Source organism: Lissotriton helveticus, chromosome 6 (genome assembly GCF_964261635.1).
Source record: "Lissotriton helveticus chromosome 6, aLisHel1.1, whole genome shotgun sequence".
Lineage (NCBI taxonomy): Eukaryota > Metazoa > Chordata > Amphibia > Caudata > Salamandridae > Lissotriton > Lissotriton helveticus.
The window spans coordinates 208,473,587-208,493,897 of record NC_136067.1 but is presented as its reverse complement, the minus strand read 5'-3'; the positions used below and the strand labels follow the sequence as shown (position 1 = coordinate 208,493,897).

At 43.2% G+C, this 20,311-nt stretch overlaps 1 protein-coding gene across 1 annotated transcript in view; it reads left to right on the top strand.

Moving 5' to 3' along the window:
* The window catches only part of LOC144762428 (cytochrome P450 2K1-like), a 618,298-nt gene that overhangs the window by 493,522 nt on the left and 104,465 nt on the right, over positions 1–20,311 (top strand). The window contains exon 7 of the mRNA XM_078647610.1: positions 1,857–2,041. Coding sequence (XP_078503736.1) covers positions 1,857–2,041 — 185 coding nt within the window. The remainder of the gene's footprint in view (positions 1–1,856; positions 2,042–20,311) is intronic.

The window sequence follows — 20,311 nt, the reverse complement described above, 5'->3', positions numbered from 1 at the left end:
TAACTTTCCTATAATGGCTGTGGGTGTAAAACTTGTAATCACTGCTTTATCCAGTGGGAAAGCCCGAGAAAGTATGGCCTTCTAGTTGAGCTTTACAAGGAATTTGATGATATACTCGAACGCAGAATGTTGCCATACAAAGTCTAGATGATTTTGCGATTTGCCTCAAGACATTTGATTCCCATTATTTGCAGTGTGTTCCTCCAATAATGGAAAGATGTGTCTATTTTTATTTTGGCTTCAGAGTACAACTAGTAGTAGAGTTTATAGAAGATTCTATGAAAGCTTTAAGGAAATTGACCTATTGTTGCAGATTTGGTGGGTCAACAGATAACAAATTAGAGACCAATTTTATCTATACCGCAAATGTGAAAGGTTCTGTGGATAAAAGATGAGCCATTTTAAAGTGTGCTTCTAGCAGTGGCTAAAAGAATTGAACTCATGAAAAATGTGTCTAAGAGAACAAAGTTGGGAATGAGACACCAGATGTGATTACACGGGAGAAAGACAACTAGGTTACTGGTAAAATTAATGGTTAATGTTTTAGGTGAGGAGTTACAGGACATCAGAGCAGCAGGATGGTTGCCCACCTTTTAAAGCCATTTGTTTTTAGTATGGAAAAGGGGTGAACTTCAAGAAATACTATTGTAGCTTACAAAGGAGGTTGTAGAAGAAATTGCTTTGCAAGTTGGCTCATATAATGAGGGAAGTCTGACTGATATTGTCTGTGTTGCTGGTGAGCGCATGTCAATGATGTTTGACTCATGTTGGCAATTATTTGGAAAACTTTTTTGAGACTAATTTAGGAAGAATCATTTGCTAAATAAGATGGATGTGGTGGCAGGAGGTTATGGTGGTCGAAGAGTTAGAATGAAAGGTTATTTCCTTAGCACAATTCAATATAATGGGAAATCCAATAGAAAAAACAAAATTCTATGAAAGGTGATAAGATTGTAAGCTGTCATCATCAAAAAGAGCTAGGAATGTTTTTAGATCCCAATGTCATCCCTCAAGGGTGTAGTGTTTGTGCAAGGAGTAGTAGAGAAGTATGAATAGTCTACTGAGTCAGGGAGGTTTTGTAATAACGTATAGCAGCTCTCTTGACCTAAGAGCTATGCTGACTCAGAGCAGTGTTGATTGAGATTAAACCATTGCTTTTGCATTGAGAGCACTCAGGGGAGCAGAACTTAGGCAGTTTGTTTGGCAATGAACAAATGTCAAGCCTTTCTCTGGGGGACTTGTTTCACTTTATGTACAGACCATAAGCCTATGTGTGACATTTTGAGGGAAATGGATTGGAATCCATCTCAAGCAGGATCAGAAGAAGGGTTATAATCCTTCAAGAACACACAGTTATAGGTAACTCTATACCCGAGCTGTTAAACTAAATGGTTGACTGTATGTCAAGATTGGTCCTCACTGAGAAACGGCCTGCTGGAGATGAGATGGGATAGGAGGAAATATTAGTGGAGGTCTTTGTAAAAAATAATAGTTGTATTACCAAAGGTGAATGGAAAACAAATTGAGAAAGGAATCTGTGTTGAAAGATGTTATCAACAGCTTTCTGACAGGTTGGGAACAGGCAAACAGTAACAGGTCGGAGCCTTTATGAGCCGCATCATAATAGGCCCCTTTTTTGTCAGCAGAGAACAGACCACTCCACTAACAATGATGCTACCTAATTTACTGTCTTAGGGCATCTCTCCCCCCAGACCATATCATTTGTGTTGAACATGTGCATTTATATACCAAACTTTATATATTTCATTTAGTTACACTTGAATCCCCATCTCATTCAAATGCTTCAGAACTGTAAAAGATGACATACCTGTTTAATATTCTTGATATGGTTTCAGGAAAAGTCCAAGAAGAGATTGAACGGGTGTTGGGATCTGCCCAGGTGAGATATGAGCACCGAATGAATATGCCTTACACCAATGCAGTTATCCATGAAATACAGAGGTTTGCCAATATCCTGCCCATGAACTTACCTCATGAGACCGCAACAGATGTCACCTTTAAAGGATACTTTATTCCAAAGGTATGTGTAATTCTGCAGTGTGCTTCCTATTGATATGTTAAGGCACAATTTGGCATCTCTTACTACACAGTTGTGGTATTCTCATAATCTATTCGCTGTATGAACTTCTTTAGTGTGCCGCTATCAATGTTACTTTCATCTTAGTAAGTGGGATTTGGGGGAGGGGGTGGATCTAGAATTTCAGAACTAATAATTAGTAGGTAGTAGGGCAGGAGAGTGAGATAAGCCAAGGAGACTGCATCCATGAGAGACCAGAAGCATGTGGGTGCAGCTTTCAGGCATGTTGTTTAATTGGCCACATGGCTTGATATCCAATTAATGTGTTTGGAGATTGTGCTGTCAAACCCTTGTTAAGCCCCAGATTTGTCTCAGACTGTGTTGTTGGAACCATAAACTTCCAGGAGAAGGTTGTACTGTATTAGTGTACTCACTGAGTGCAATCACTGACTGGGATTTAAATGATTTCCAGGCCTGCTTTTTCCTCACAATATTAACTCTCTGTAGTATGAAGTATAACACTGCCATCAGGGTTGTTGTAGTCTTTTGTCCTGCTATCCCATATGACACTCAACCATCCCAAAGGAACCAAAACACAGAAAAGAAGACTGCTGATTTTTACATTGCTGTCCTTCATCCCATAATAGATTGACATTTTAGTCCCAATTTAGCAATCAAACTTTACGATCGAAAATGTGTACCTCTCACGTATCCACCGAAGGATATCTTGCATTTACTACTGCATAATTGCATGCAACAACTTCATACAATAATGAAGTACAGAATCCTGTGCAAGGTAGATTAACCATGATTTACCTTGATAGTGTGTGAATGCCCATCAAATTGTGAGTTACTGAGTTAGTGGACATTCACAGACTCATCCCTGAGTCTACCCAACGTGTAAATTGTTACAGATTAGCTCCAGCAAAGCACCAGAGTAGATCCCCTACAATGGTGGGAAAAGGAACAGAACATCCCAAACTTTTGTGATGGTGATATGATTTCTCTACAGATAAAACATGTTTTCCCCGGAGAAGAAAAAGACAAACTGCAAAGCAACCTTTCCTATTGAGGAAATGTAATGTGTATACAATCTGCATTCTGGATATTATGGTTATGGTACGCCCAGAAATGTAACATGATCAGAATTTCTTATGACATTGCCAGTAGTGTGCTTGGAACCCTCAGACTTGTGCTGCCTTCCATGCCTACTACTGACAGTGTTTGTGACTTCCATAACATAATCAATCTGCAATATGCTGTGCTTCTAGAGGTGCAGATTTACTATTTCCATTGTAAACCAATCACTATATGTTCAAGTTTCTGATCCAGAAAAAGTAACAGGCTAAAAGACACATTATGAAAAGCCTGTGCATCAGATTAGGAGAAAATACAACACAGACATTGCAGACTAGACTGAGGTCCCCCAGGCCCAAATACCAATCCAAAAATGCATTCCTGTCATGGGGTAAAGGAGGGTCACACTCCATACAGCCACCCCACAACCCCAAAGCTATGCCCTTTGCCTCCTGGTGAATGCTTTCTAAAGAACAAAAGAATAACACACTCTGACATTAAAAACGTTTTGGCAGATCAAATCAGAAACACTAGCCAGCCAATAGCTTTGGATGATTGCTAATTCTATAATCGTTAATTAGCTTCCAATTATGTCATCTAGGTATAATAGTTCTGTATGTTCCCAGTGGATCATTCTTATTAGTGGTAAGTGACAACCTATTCAAAGCCAAATCCATAAAAGCGGATCAGGGAAGAATGTACCATGGCCCATCAGTTGGGTTACAAGTAATGTCTCCATCAAAAATCAGAACCAATATCGATCAAAGAGACCCCTGTGTTAAAATACTCTGTAGGCTAAGGGCCTGATTATGAGTCTGGTGGTTCACAGACCACCAGGCTTATTGTGGCCTGTTGGTGGCAGTCCAGCCACTGCCCATCCGACAGCCCTATTACAACTAGGGTGGTAAGACCGCCATTGCAATGCTGCAACCACCAGGGATGAGATATCCCTGGTGGTGGCCTGGTGGTCTTAAGGCCGCGATGTGCTTGGTGCTGCCCTGAGGTACCACCAAGCATATTACGACTTTCCTCAATACCAGCAGTCTCTTGGAGTTTGTTCTTCCATGTAACTGCTGACCACGAGGAAATGCCCTTGTGCATGGAGGAGCAAGGCCTGTAGTTTAGCACCCTCAGTTCTGCACTGGAAAGAATGCACAGCATGATGCTTTCCTTTCCATGCAGAAATGTACATTGGTGGTCCCGCTGTGCTGCAGTTTAAGGCTCACCATGAACCTTTAAACTGCACAGCTGCGGGACCACCAGTCAGTCCGCCCACCAGTCAGACTACAAAAATACTTGTAATCTAATCTAGTGGGCGGGTGGTTGGCGACGAGTTTTGGCGGTGCAGGAGCGTGGGGGTACAGTGACACCCGCTCCTGCACCACCAGGCACTGAGACTCATAGTTTACTAAAGGACACAATCCAGGAAAACAGCCTAATGGGTAAGCAGTTGGAGAGCGATTTTCATAATTCATGAACGCCATAGGAAAGATCACATCCACATGATAATCAAATACAGTGGGAAACATGGATTATTGGGGTTGTATGCAGCTAAAGCATAATAACATGCATAACAAAATATACTATATGGATGTCAAATAGAATCTTCATAATGATCAAATACTATGGTGCAAAGCTAAAATGAAGGTATAGAATTGGTGATTACCACAAGTGACTGAGGACCCATGCAACATTAGCGGTAAAGCACTGTTCATGGCAAAAACGCAGCCAAGAATCCAGGTGGATCTCACAAAATTAAAGGCAACCCAAAATGTTTCAAACTGTACTTGAATGCCAGCTTATCTCTAGAGATGCTCTAATCCATGCATATAATGCTTATGTAATAACCCATGTGTGTAAAGCACGTGCTCAAGGGCATCTTGAACAGATCCTAAATGACTTTAGAAGTCTGAGTTCATGAGCTCCAAAGTCTGGACCATGGAATTACAGACCTTCCAACTCACATGGTTGCCACTGTGTGACACACAAAATTGGCTTCCTTCACATGGTCATCCAGTGGGGAGCCAAATCACATGGCAAAAGGGAAAACAAGCTGAAAACCACAGCAAACAATAGATTTCTAACTCACCATTAAGGGGTGCGAAAGCACCCCAGGACATTTGATTGGGAGAGGGGTCCGCCCCTCCTCACACAGTGAAATGTTTGTGTTAGTTAGCAGGTATGGAATTGACAAGAAGATATTTCTAATGAGGGAGCGGGTACCATTTTTTAAATCAGCTATTGACGTTTGCAACTACTACAATAAACTAAGGGGTGTAACTAAAATGACGAATATACAGACAGACAGACAGGAAGACAGATAGATATTCAGGCTTAACCATCAAGGGGGTCAAACAACATCCATTTTACCTATTCATTTTTCCATAGGAACTTTGGACACAGATACAACTCAAACCATTGAACAGATTTACACCAAAATTGGCAGAGAAAGGAAGATAATGGTCCAAAAAGCACGCTTATTGTGATTTTCTGTAAATCCATTCAATAGTTTTTGAACAATTAATTCTCAAAAACTTTGTATATTTCAAGCTTTGGAGAATACAGAGAGCCAACAGATCTCCTGCTAAGATCTGATTAGCTGCCACTGCATCAACCAGGAAGTGGTCCCAGCCATCTTAGGACTTGACATTCAGTTCTGAGTTGCAAAAAAAAAGACATAGGGGGCAAGGTAGGTATACCCTCACCCCCTAGACCTGGTGAGAGTTCCCGCCTGTGGCCAAAAGCATTTTTATAATTTTTCTGCAAATTATCATGGGGGTGGCGATGACTGTTTTTATTTTAGGGAGGGGGTGTATGCCTCTTCTCCTTGAGCCTCTTAGAGATCTTGGAACCCCTTCTTCCTGGGCTGATGTAAAAAAAAGGTAAGGGTTCTCACAGCCCCCATCTCAAAGCCTAGGTCTGAAATTTTATAAAAGGGCGGCTCCCCCGCCATAAGCATTAAAAAGCCCCAGTGAACTGGCCCCAGGGCCAAGTAACTAATGAAGTAGAGGGCCTGGGGACACCCTTCCCGAGCCCTAAAAAGTCCCGAGAGCCCCATCGCTCAGGCCTGGCTCAGTGACTGTGTCCTGAGCCGGGCCCTGGGACACAGTAGTTTCTCTGCCCGCACTAGCGCAGACAGGGAAACATATGTTTTCTCCCTTATGGTGGGAGCAGTTTTAAATCTCCCACTTAGAGAGAGCAAACATGAAAGTATGTTTGCATCTGACTGGAGATTTTAAAAAGCTCCCACCGGCTGGTGGCAGACTTATGTTCTGTTTCTCTGCCAGCACTCCTGTGGGATGGGAAACAGAACACATAATGCTCCTGCCTGGATGGAGCATGCTATCCCTGCAGTGACCCAACATGTTGTTTGTGTGTGCTCTGGTTGGGCATCGGGGTACTCACCTATTATAAAGAGAAGCCTAGGTGGGCGGGAAGGTTCATAGAGGGGGAAATACATGGCTCCATCCCGTTGTTAAATAAGGTACAGCCCCAGGGAATGATGTCTCTGGGGCCTATGGAAGCGCGGGAGGAGGTGGCATAGCATCCTCCCCTTTTTTGATAAAATATAGCCACAGGAGATGGCGTTACCAGTGTCCTAGAATGCTTAGGAAGGGGAGGCTACATGGCTCCCCCCTGCTTTTAGTATGGTATGGTCCTGGGGGATGGTGTCCCAAGGGCCTATGAAGGCTTGGGGAGGGTGGAGCCCCATGGCCTTTTTAGAAATGGTGGTCTCTAGTTGGCAGAGGTAGGTCTAAATAAGGACCCTTGCTTCTACTCAGGGTAAGGGGGATACACTCCTAAAATAACCCCTGCTCACCCCCTTGGTAGCTTGGCACAAGCAAAAATGCTTATCTCAGAAGCAGTGTGTAAAGCATGTGTGAACACACAGAGAAGTACAGTGAAAACACTACAAATGGACACCACATTATTTTAGAAAAATAGGTAATCTTTATTTAAACCAAAACAAGACCAAACGACAAAAATCCACAATATAGTATTAAAAATAAGGCTTTAATATGGTAGAAATAGTTCAGTCCAATGCAAGTTGTAAATGCAACACTTTTCTCACAAAGTACCTTGGATGCATCATGCAAAACAAACAAATTGGCCGCAGAGAAGGGGGAAACATCCTTTACCGCGCAACTTTTACCACGCAGTGCCTTTACAACACAGGTTTTACAACGAAAACCATTACAACGCATTGCACTGGGGGGCGCTCTAGGATAGGGAATAGTTTTAATTTACTATCCAACACCTTCCCTACTATCCACGGGGACTGGAGTTGGAATAGTAAATTAAACTATTCACTATCCAGCACCCCCCAAAGCAATGCGTTGTAAAGGCTTACGTTGTAAAACTTGCGTTGTAACAGCATGCGTGGTAAAAGCATGCGTTGTAACAATGTACATCCCAGAGAAGGTGATGCGTCGGTTCCTTACATGCAGAGAAGGTGATGCTTCGGGCCTTTGCCTCGGGAGAGGTGATGCGTCGGTTCCTTACTCGGGGTCTGTGAGGTGATCTCCGACTTCGGAGATAGGTGCATCCAATGTGTAGTGCAGCGACTTCTCGAGCTGCGGCAGGCACTGCAATGGTTTCTTTGGCGATGTGTCAGAAACAGGTGCGGATGACTCACGCTTCTTAAATGATGAGCTGATTTTCCAGCTCTCAGCAATAAACAGTCTCTAGAAGTCCTAAACAGTAGAAGGCAACACTTTGCATGTTCAAATTCCCAGCAAGGGAATACAGGGGAGCTGGTGGTGTAGTATTTGTGTCCCTCAGGCTTCAGAACAGGAGGCACACTCATTTTCAAGCCTTTGGAGATCTGTTCTTCAAGCAGGTGACAAAACAAACAGCAAAGTCCTTTTTCTTCTTTCCTTGGCAGCAAGCAGCCACTGCAGGCCAACCCCAGACAGCAAACAGCACAGGGGCAGTATTATTCCTCAGCGTAACCGTCTCTTCTCCTTGGCAAAGGTTCCTCTTGATATTCCAGAAGTAAATTTCACATAGAAGGGGAGGATGCCATATAGCCGCCTCCTCAAGCAATTATAGGTCCCGGGAAACCCACCCCATGCCAGAAATTCACTTAAAAGGGGAGGGGCCTGCATGGCCTCCCTCTGGTCCTCCCCTCAAGCTTTGAAAAGCCAATGGGCACCTCATCCACTAAGACCACTATCTTTACAATATGGGAGGGGACAGCCTTCTATGTCCCTGGGTACCCCATCCTCCCCGGCCTTCTCACTTACTGTGTCCCGGGGGAGCTCACTTCTGGGACACAGCAGTTTTCCTGCCTGCACCAAACTTGTGTTTGCTCTCAACTGGCAGGAGCGCTCTCAAACTTCCCACCAAAGGGTAGTAAACACTGAGTCTGCTCCCAGCGGGCGGGAGCTTTGAAAATTCTCCTGCCAGCTGGGATCAAACTTTTGATCTGTTTCCATGCCCACACTAAATCGGGCAGAGAAACAGATCAAGAGATTGCTCTTACATAGAGGGAACAGCATAAATAGCTGCTCCTTCCAGGCCGGAACAATGCTTCCTAACAATGGGTGGGAAAGGGTGGGGAGGAGCAAGCAGATCTCTACCAGATGGAACGATAATACAATCTGTAATTGACTGTTAACCAGGGCAGGGCTCTGACCCAATGTTGTGATAACTGAATGGAAGCACTGAATTGCAATGTATGGTGTGTATAACTATTAAGCCTGTTAATGTGACACTCTTTTCTGCAATTGAAGACTTATATAAAACATGCTGCCTACCAATGCATGTGGGGATGTGGCTGGGGCCACAGGGGTACACCAATGAGTGTATGTTGGGAACCCTGGTTAGGGACCAGAGCCCCCACCAATATTAAAGGCAGTCCTCAGGGGATGGTTTCCCTGAAGCCAAAAAGGTTTCAGAGAGGGGTGCTATGTGCTCACTCCCCTCTAAAAAAATAAATACACAGCCCTGGGGGATTAAGTCCCACAGGCCTACTTAGGGCTTGGGAAGGGAGGCCTTGCGGCTGCCCTCCCCCTTTTGTAAGTTTCCACCCCAGATTGTGCTCTGCTGGGCCTGTAATGACTTGGGTTGGGGGCCCACAGACCCCCTCCCTTTTGAAAAAAAGAGTGCCTGGGGATGGGGTCCCCAGGGTGTAAAGAGACTTGGGGAGGGAAACCATGCATCCCCATCACCTTTAAAAAAATAAGACCCTGGGGATTGGGCTTCACAGGGCCTAATGAGGGTAGGGAGGGGGTATGTGGCTCCACTCCCCTTTAAAATATGTTGTCACAACCAGTAATTCCCCAAAAAGCCACACAAATAGCCACACACTCACCCATACAGCTATTCACACACCGACCTATGTACCTTCAGTCACTCACCCATTCAGCCTTTCAACACAGCCACTCACTCACCCATACAAGCAAAACTGCAAAAAGAGAACCGGTAGTGGTGTATCCAAATTGGAAAAGACCGCACATACACAATTTGAAGTTAAATAGTTAACAGTACTGGATTAGTCATAAATCTTTAGTTTTGAAGACGGAGTGCTACATAGACCACTGTCCCCCACTACCAAGAGAGACTAATGACAATCATAGATTGGCAATAATATAACTGCAAAGAAGGGGTCAAAGAGAGCACATTCCTAAAGCACATGTGTACAAAAAAAGACTAATGTGTCTCCTTGTAGTTCCGCAACATTTGAAAATTATCCTATCATATCAACATTTGGGCATAACAAACAAGCATGAAAGTTCAAATTATCATTTTCTTTATTAGAAGATCCATAGAAGTAGATTTGACAAGAAACAGCCGACACGTGTTTCGTCAGTACTGCAGATCAGTACTATGACTTTTTCAAGGCTGTGAGACAAAACAAAAAATATATAATATGTGTGTAACATACATACATACATAACAATAAAAAACAAGAAAAACAACAATTTTCCACGCACGCAACTACGAGGAACAAAAGTCCATATGATCCAATCAGATCACTTGAGGTAATGGCTGTCGAGTAAATGCACCAAAAGGCGTTCTAATTAAATAAAGAGAAACAATAGACAAACTGTACACATGCCAAATGATGAAACCTGTATTAACAGTCATTAGGTTATAATATCCCTCCCTCATTAATGTGGAGGCTCAACATAGCAGGTGGAAATGTGTCTGGGTTGGCCCAAACAAAGTGCGAGAAGAACATGGAGCGGAAATCCGGAATATAAATGGAAGCCTCCTAAAATATTAAAAATAGGTGTAACGGTGATATTAGTACACAATGTAACAGTGGAGAGAAGGGCCTGAATGTTGAAAATAAAAAATAATAATAACTTGGTCCATTCTCAACAAAGGGCTCCATGCTGGTTATGTTGGAAATAATACCATTCAAATGGGGAAAGGAACCAGTGTAACATGAAACAAAGACACAAACAGTCAACAGAAATGAAGTACAAAAGTCAAGTACTGTTATCTGAACATATTGCATATTGTTGCTCCTTTTCTCTTCTTTCCCTTATTTTATGGACCTTTTAATTTGGTTTCCTTAACTAATTATCTTCACTAACAACTTTGTGCACGTTGTGTTCTATACACAATTAGTTTAGTGATTGCCCGATACTGATCCGGCATTGTTGCACCTACAACATACCTCCCTTCTTAGTAGCTTGTACAGGAATGACTACCTCTTTGCATTTTTTTGTTATCGAACGCTACACTTTTTGAGATTCCGCTCTTGTCCATGTTCATTTATATAATCGAACGCTAAACTTTTTGAGATTCCGCTCTTGTCCATGTTCATTTATATAATTTTTATTTTATTCTCTGTTGTCACTTTCACTGTTCACTTCATTTTCGTCTACTATTACTTTTCTGTTATTATTATTTTTATCGTCTTGTTACAGTTTTATTCCGTTTCTTATTGATTATGCTGCGTCTTTTGCACACCTCTCTTTGATACGGTATTGCATGTGTGCTCTTTCCAGCATGGCACACATTATTTTGAATGTCTATTACTTTATACACCTACTTGGATCAGTCCTCTTTCTATCGTTATGACTGATGCATGGTGGGAGATGTTTGGCGTTCTGACATTAGACTTCCGCATATAACACGTTTTTTTTTAAGTGTGACTTTGTTTCTCTGATTCCGTTACTACGTGGAGTCAATCCTCACGCCACTGGTAAGCGTAGACCTTTTAATTAATTTGTGTTTGTGTTGGTCTGGTCACTCACTGGTTCACGGAACATTCACGATGTTAATCCGGGTCCTTTATACTCTTCTTTTCAGCTCCTAGATTGTTGTGGGGCTGGGCCGAAGGTAAGCTGTTAGCACTATGGATTTATAGTCTTTAATGTCGCCCAATATTTGAAACCTAATATGCAATTTAATTCTCTTTCTGGTAGTTCGCTGCAACTTACTATGAGGGGTTTCGTTTGTTCGAGTTTCCATATTTAAAGATTTCTCTAAAAGACTGACTGTGACATATCACCGATTATCATCGTATTTGGTACGAATTTAGCAGCATGTTTCCCTTTTCCTATATTTTTTTGATGTTCATTACAGTTAGGCTTTTTTCTGAACATTTGTCATGCTCTTCCTATTTTTAGGGTTTTTACATTGATATTCTTTACGATTCACCTCTTATATATAGAGGTCAGTTGCCCTCGTGATTTCAGTGGGTGAGTTTCATTTCTGTCGACTGTTTGTGTCTTTGTTTCGTGTTACACTGGTTCCTTTCCCCATTTGAATGGTATTATTTCCGACATAACCAGCATGGAGCCCTTTGTTGAGAATGGACCAAGTTATTATTATTTTTTATTTTCAACATTCAGGGCCTTCTCTCCACTGTTACATCGTGTACTAATATCACCGTTACACCTATTTATAATATTTTATGAGGCTTCCATTTATATTCCGGATTTCCCCTAACAGCCATTTCCGCTCCATGTTCTTCTCGCACTTTGTTTGGGCCAACCCAGACACATTTCCATCTGCTATGTTGAGCCTCCACATTAATGAGTGAGGGATATTATAACCTAATAACTGTTAATACAGGTTTCATCATTTGGCATGTGTACAGTTTGTCTATTGTTTCTCTTTATTTATTTAGAACGCCTTTTGGTGCATTTACTCGACAGCCATTACCTCAAGTGATCTGATTGGATCATAGGGACTTTTGTTCCTCGTAGTTGCGTGCTCCTCTTGAATTCAAACTGCTATGGTGAGCGCAGTTTGTTTCTCGTTGTTTCCCTTGCTACCCACATTCTTCAAATACTGTACATATGGTAAGGGTTTTTTTGACGTCCTATCAAGTAGGCTCTTGTGCAGTGCTCAATATCATTTTTATGGTTTATTATCAACCGCCATGCAATATATTGAGCCTGTATTTTTAATGCATTTTGTGATATTTCATGTTTTTAAAATTATTCTATTTTCTCACTACCAGGTTTCTGATTTTTATATTTCCTGACACGGACATGCTCTGATCTGGGATGTGCCGTGCCAGTCCTATTTGCATAGGTTAGCTATCATTTCTATATTTCGTATATTAATTAGTTATTTGGTGTAGGTGATTTTTATCACTATTGTTTATATTCTGCATCACATTCGGGTTTTATGTTTGCCACTTTATTGGTGTTGGCATTTTTTTTTGCTTCCTCTTATCACACTCTCCGCTTTTCTTTTTCTGATCACCATCTATACTCAGTCTTCTGACTTTTAACAAAGTAATAACTTGTCTACGGATAATCTATTCGTTATTTCTTGCTTTAGGCCTGGAAAATTGTTGTTTTTCTTGTTTTTTATTGTTATGTCTGTATGTATGTTACACACATATTATATATTTTTTGTTTTGTCTCATAGCCTTGAAAAAGTCATAGTACTGATCTGCAGTACTGACGAAACACGTGTCGGCTGTTTCTTGTCAAATCTACTTCTAAGGATCTTCTAATAAAGAAAATGATAATTTGAACTTTCCTGCTTGTTTGTTATGTCCAAATGTTGATATGATAGGATAACTTTCAAATGTTGCGGAACTACAAGGAGACACATTAGTCTTTTTCTGTACACATGTGCTTTAGGAATGCGCTCTCTTGCACCCATACAAGCACTCTCACCCACACAACTACTTACATACCCATTTACACAACCAAACAAGCACTCACACAACCGGCCACTCACCCATACAGCCATTCACAGACACTTACTCTCCAATACAGCCACTCACACACCAACTCACTTAAGCAAACACCCACTCAGACAGCCACTCACTCACCAATACAGTCACTTACACACCGAGTAAGTGACTGTATACTTATATACCACTTATATACCCATACAGCTACTCATATACCCATACACACAAGGAGACATACAGTCACACAGCCACTCACATAATTAGGCTTTCCTGTTTTCAGTTTCTATTTTTGGTAAATTCCTGGTGGAGTTTTTTCAATACCTTAAAAAACAGTGCTTAACAGTATACACATTTTTGCGCCATTAAAAACAACAGAAACAGTGTTCTTCCTGTCTTTATGGAATGTTTTGTTTTTTATTATATCTTGCTTTCTGCACCGATAGGGCATGTGTATAGACAGTTTGCGTACAGGGTATATGAGGTCCAAATACATTTTTACAAATCAAACTTATTGTAGTGCACGCTTGCTTTTTCCTTCCCATCTGAATGTTTACCTGTGGAAAGGCCCTCTCAACATTGGCACTTGAGATATGCTATGCCAAAACAGCCAGTACACAATTTACTAACTCTTGCCACTGACATAGTTTCCATGCCAATACTGGTGCACCTGAAGATTGCGATTCTCTGGGGCAGGTTCTGCAACTTATGCGTTGAACTTGGCACATGTGTCCTAAGTGATTGAAGCGATCAAAAATGAAGCAGTATTTTTCAAAGTCTGGAGAAAATGACCCTTTATGGAAGGGATCTAGAGCTTGTGCAGAGTATCTCAGTGAGGCTTCATTGACTTCAAAGGCCATAGATGATGAAGAGACATTTCAATGCATCATTGCAAGCCATTTCTCATGCATTGTACAATAGAATTTCCTGAATTGATCCTCAGCATTCATTTGCTTACCAAGTGGCAAGAATTCTAACATGGAACATGTTGCAGTGCCAAAGTCACTAAAAGTGTTTCCCAACCTACTCTCAAGGATATGTTTCACAAATACACCATACATCATATTTTTCTAATGAACACTTGGGGGCCGATTACAATGTCGTCCAGAAAGCAGTCCAACCGAATCGGCTTTGGAATGCTTTCTGAACGACTTGGGTTTGGGGAGTCCTACCAACCGATTACGGTGTGTCCAAACACTGTTCAGTAGGACTCCAATTGACTTCAATGGGAGACTGTGTTCCGAACAAGAATACAGGCTCCTATTGTAAAAAGGGGTGGTTGGGGAAAACCTTGCACCCTGTAGCAGGCACCCCAGGGTGTCTGCCACACCGTGTATGCATGGAAAGGGGGGAGCCATGGGTACCCCCACCGGACAAATTAGGAGGGCCCCGGTGAAAGGGGATACTCCTATGGGCCCCCAAAGACAGATTACAGCAGCCATTTTGTGTCAGGCAAACTGAATCGGAACGGCTGTCCAAATCGGTCATCATACTGGCTCGTTCGGAAACCGTGTCCATAGAGAAGTACTATTCGGCTCCGAAAAGATCGGGCTGTCTGAATGTCTTTCAGAACCGATTCGGACTGCCCAAATGGTTTCCAGACATCATAATTGGTCGTCTGGAAATGTGTCCGAGTAGGTCAGAAACAAGGCTTCCAAATCAGATGCTCTTCGGAGCCCCTCTAAACAATATCGTAATCGACCCCTTGGTGGACAAGGGTGTTTTCAGACTCTAGTTTTTTTTATTATGTCCACTATAGCAGTCATCTTTTCCTGTAAAATTATAAACATGCAGTAGTGTTTACCTTTTTTCACATCACTATCAATATACGACCAAAGATCCTTACATTTCTTGCATTTGGCATCATCATTAAGCAAAAGATCTGTAAACTGTTGCCATACAGCCTCTAGGACTGAGAACCACCAGCTAAATGACACAGTTGGGATGACTCTTTCTTTGATGCCACACAAAGCACAAAATCAAAAATATTTGCATTTTAATTCCTCAGCATAATGAAACAGTGGACCAGAATAGAAAGTCAATGGCATTCTTCATTAGCTCTGAAGATTTTAGAGATGCTTTCAGCATACCATCTACCAAGTGGCAAAGATCTCTTACAGGGAAGCACCTCAGCTCAGGTATCGATTTTGACAGGTCATCTCTGAGAAGTTGGCCTGGTATATGATGTTCACTAATTAAAGTGGGGATCTTGCACCAGTCCAAACACCCTTATGATGATTTAAGAGGTCAAAGATAACCTTAGAAAGCTATCCAAGTGGTAGCTGTGGAGAGCAGCCTTCAGGCTTAGTCTTGAAGGAATGTTAAGAAGCTTGTTTCACCAGAATGCCACCTTCTAGTATTTGTTAAATGAAAGAAGAACCACATAGTAGTTATACAAATATGTATTTATTATTATAACACACCTTAAATACCTCACTGTATCTGCTACATGCAGATAAACACAAAACACACAATACTGTAGCACAGAAACCAGGGAGACCAAACCATATACTAAAATAGTGGGAAAAGAACCACAACTTGAGTCAAGACAGTGTCTAGAGGTTGTAGAATCGCTGGGACCCCAAGGAACCACCTGAGGTGAGTAAAGAGGGACCCTACGGAGGATGGGTGCAGTATGAGAACCTGACCATGTGCTACGTATAATTCAGTGGGAGAGTTGGGTCCAGTTTTACAGTTTAAGGACCCTTCCCAGTGGATTATGAAGTGGCATCGGAAACTGCTGCTGTTCTCAATGAGAGCCTTCAAAGAAATGCCATTGTTGGAAAGAAGAAAAGTGTCCAGTGGAACCCACATGTGGATTCTAGCTGGCAGGAACCTGAAAGCAGAGGGGACAGAGTCTGGGTCACTCAGGAGTGACCAGGGTCTCAGTAGACGAATGCCCACCGATTCCCGGTACTTCAGGTGTGAAGATGGAGACCTTGACTCTACAGCTGCAGGGACCAGGAGACATCGAGGAGGACCGGGAGCTGGATATGAGCTGTCCCACAAAGGAAGTCGACTGCTGATGGGTCGGTGTCTGGTGGGAGCACCAACAAGTCTTGGTAGGGGCAGTCCACGAAGAAGGTCAAAAAAGGTTATGGTCTCACCACAGCAAGGGGAGACAGGGCAGGCCTGGAGCAAGCATGGGAGCCCAAGAAAAGCAGTGTTGTCCCTCAAATGGACTCACAGGCACAGTAGTCGCGAAGGAACCTCTAGCAGTTTCACAAAGCAACAGCTTGCAGGTCACAGCGTGCAAGGAGGCTGAAGTCCTTTGTACGAAATGTACCCACTTAGTTGGGGAACGCCAACAAGCATATGCACTTTCAAAAGTACACAGTGCACAGGGGTTCAGGTTATGCAGTCCCCACAAGGGGTACTGCCTCAGACATGGTGAGAGGGCTGCTCGACCTCAAGGAATGTAGGAACCCACCTCCTGTGTTGCTGGAGCCTATAGAGTCTGCAGGAGCTCAGGATCAGCAGACCGGTCAGTGGCATTATGGTGCCTGTGAATTCAGGGGAATGACTCCTTCACCCCAAGGGAGATAACTTCAGTTGTCCTTGATGCTCCACAGGTCCTGCATGGAGCTTGTATGGTGCACAGGCACAGACAATGCTTTGGACAGAGAGGGAAACAAAGTTGAGCTCAGTCAAATTCCAGCAAAGTCCAGGGTGTCCAGACGGTCGAAGTTCAGTGGTTTCATGTTCAGAATCTTGTCCATGTCGAAGCTAGTGTCCTATAGCTGGGTAAGCCCCTAAGTACCTACGGGAGAGGGTTGGACAGATTAAGGGGACCCTCCCTGGGGAAGGTCAGGACAGTGTGGAAGATACTCCCATGTCTTTTGTCCAGTTTTGCGCCAGAGCATGAGCCAACGGCTCCCAGGACTGCTTTAAACTGGACTCTGCACAAATGTGCCCCTTGTGCAGACTTTCAGGCACTTTGGAAGGGCACCCACCCAGCCCCAATACACTAAATCCTATCCGGAAGTTGGTCACACATCCCTGTAACAAGATGTCTGTTGTGTTGCCTTCCTCTGCTCGAGCTTGGCTCAGCAGCGGGTGGTCAGAAATATCTCTCTGGTCAGCAGCAACCATTTTTTCCTGTCCAGGTCTAGAATGCTGTTACCGGGAAGACCAGGGACCCCCCGAAGCTTGCTTCTGAAGGATGGAATCATACCTCCCACACCCAGTCTTTGTTGAACTTTATACGAACGTTGGGCTGCAGCATTCCAAGTGACCATGGGCCATATGTAGGTAGCCCAATACCGGTCGGTAACGGCCGAAATGACCGAATTTTGGGCGCTACCGAACGGTATTTAGGGTTTGAGATGTAGGAGGCAGGTTTAAGGATTCGGTAATTGCCAGAATACCGATTCCTTATTTTAAGGAATCGGTAATTACCGAATCCAAAAAGCTATGTAGGAGGCACTCAAGTTAGTGCCTTCTTGCATTCAGGATTCGTTATTTACCACCAACTACAAGTTGGTGGTAAATAACGAAAACCTTTAAAAAAACAATTTTGTGCTTTTTTAAAAGTGCCATGTGGCAGACATACATGCCCTTATGGCATGTATGTGTGCCACATGTGCACACATGCACGATTTAGGGGTGCAACAGGGTGTCAATGTGATACCATGCCACCCTTGAATATGTGCCCCCTATTGCCGATTCGGTATTTACCCAATCAGGGTGGTCTCATGGAACATCGCAGGACTGCGGGGACGCCTGGAAAACGATGATTGGGGCGATTTTATTGACTCCTTTGATATCATTGTTTTTCAGGAAACATGGTCAACAGTCCCCCTATTTAGATTGGGCTACCTGAATTTTACCAAACCTGCCACACAGGGTCCCAGGGGTAGTGCCTCCGGTGGCCTTACTGTGTGGATTAGAAATAACTTGGGTTTTTGTGTTAAGGAAATTTTGGTGGGAAATGATGACATCCTATGTATCACTCTGAGCAAAGTTAACACCAATGATTTCCTTTTAATTGATGTCTACGCCCGAGGCTGTCAGGGTGGGAGGAAGCAAACTGTCATGAATGACCTTGAAAATCTCCTAAAGAAATCTAAAGGAGATCAGTTTGTTATAATAGCGGGCGATCTGAATACCTCTTTTGAGCCCATTCTCTCCTTGGCAGAGGACGTGGGATCTGAAGAGGATACCGCCTGGAATATTCCCCCGCTAACTATTAGTAAGGGGGTGAGGGGTACTGAGGCAGCGCTACACTGGCTGGGTTTCTGTCTGGAGTGGGGTCTTCGGGCAGTAAATGGGCGCATCCCATCTGATAGATCAGGGGCCCAAACCTTTGATAATGGTCTGAGTGCTAGTCGTATAGACTATATACTGGTTAGCATTGAATTCTGGTCACACGTGAGAGATATGGTAGTGGAGACCAGACCAGAGAGCGATCATAATCCCCTTTCCTTGGGTATCAGGGTTCCCGGTTTGGGTGTTCGCCCAATGGAAACAAGTTACCAAACGTCTGATGTAGTCTTGTGCGATAACAGACGGCGAGTCAAATGGTCCAGGATCTTAGATGACCCGGTGGTTATCTGTAAAATAGAGGAGCTGGTTCTTAATGTGTGGGGCAGGATGTCTTCATTATCCTCCCCCGGTGGGGCCGATTCTACAATCACTACTCTTCACGAGAAGTGTTTTATGGAACTTAAAAGTTTTCTTACCAAGCCTTCAAACACTAAGAATGTCCAAATGCACAAAAAATGGTACAACAAGACCTGTAGGGATGCTCACAGTAAACTAATAGTTGCTGTCAAAGCCCGGATTACTGATGACATTAGGAAAGCTAGGCAGCACTATAAGCATACACTTTGGGCAGCCAAGCGGGATTGGGATGATTCTTATTGGCTTGACCTCCTCAGGGCCTGTGAGTCATCCAACCAAACGAAATTTTGGTCAATTGTTAGACGGGGCAGGGGCTCTGATCCCCTAATACCGGTCAACTATGTCTCAGCTCAGGCCTGGGTGGAATTTTTCGCAGCTCAATTTAAAGACACAAGTGTCGTGCAAGAACCAACTACTGCACCTATGTCACAGGCTATCCCTCCACTATTGGGGGATAGTCTTACTTTTTCGACATCAGATACTGTGTACGCTCTGGAATCCGTTCAGTCTGGTAAAGCGCCAGGGTTAGATGCCATACCTGCTGACCTTTTTAAATTAAACCTTGATCTTTGGGTCCCTTATATCACACTACTGGCTAATAACATTGCAGCCGGGGCAGAGATCCCGCAATCTTGGAAAGGGGCTGAGTTACTGCCTGTATATAAAAAAGGTGACCGTTCTATGCCAAATAACTATCGGCCTATAAGCCTGATAGACTCGATCCAGAAAATAATATCAAGGATGGTCCTAGTAAGAATACAGGAGTGGATCGAACTGAATAATATACTTTCCCCTATGCAGGCAGGATTTAGATCTGGTACCAGCACCATTGATCAGGTGTTTCGTTTCACCATGCTTTTTTGGAAGGTGGTTTCTCTGGGTGGCGGAGTCATTTACGCCGCATTTGTCGACCTTAAGTCGGCTTTTGACTTAGTCCCAAGGGGGAAACTATGGGAGGCCCTTAGATTAATGGGCCTTCCATCGGAACTCTTGAGCCTAGTCCGGCGATTACATGAGGATAATTTCGCTCAGGTAAGGTGGGGGAGCCAGGGACAGGTGACCAACAGTTTCCCAGTCCAACGTGGGGTGCACCAAGGCTGTGTCTTGGCTCCTACCTTGTTTCTGTTGTTCATTAACCAGGTGGTCCAATTCTTTAATAACATACAGTCAGACGCACCCACCCTGGGTAGACTTAAATACCCCATGTTAATTTTCGCCGATGATACCCTGCTCCTTTCAAAAACTAGGAGCGGGTTACAGGTAGCCCTGAATAGATTTTCAGAGTTCTGTAACAAGAACGACTTACAGATTAACGTTGACAAAACCAAATTTATGGTTTTTTGCAAAAAAAACCTCCAAATTGTTTGGTTACTCTGAACGGTGTTCCCATCGAGCAGGTCAAGGTTATGACATACCTGGGTGTGACCTTAGATCACCAACTTAACTGGAACCCCCAACTG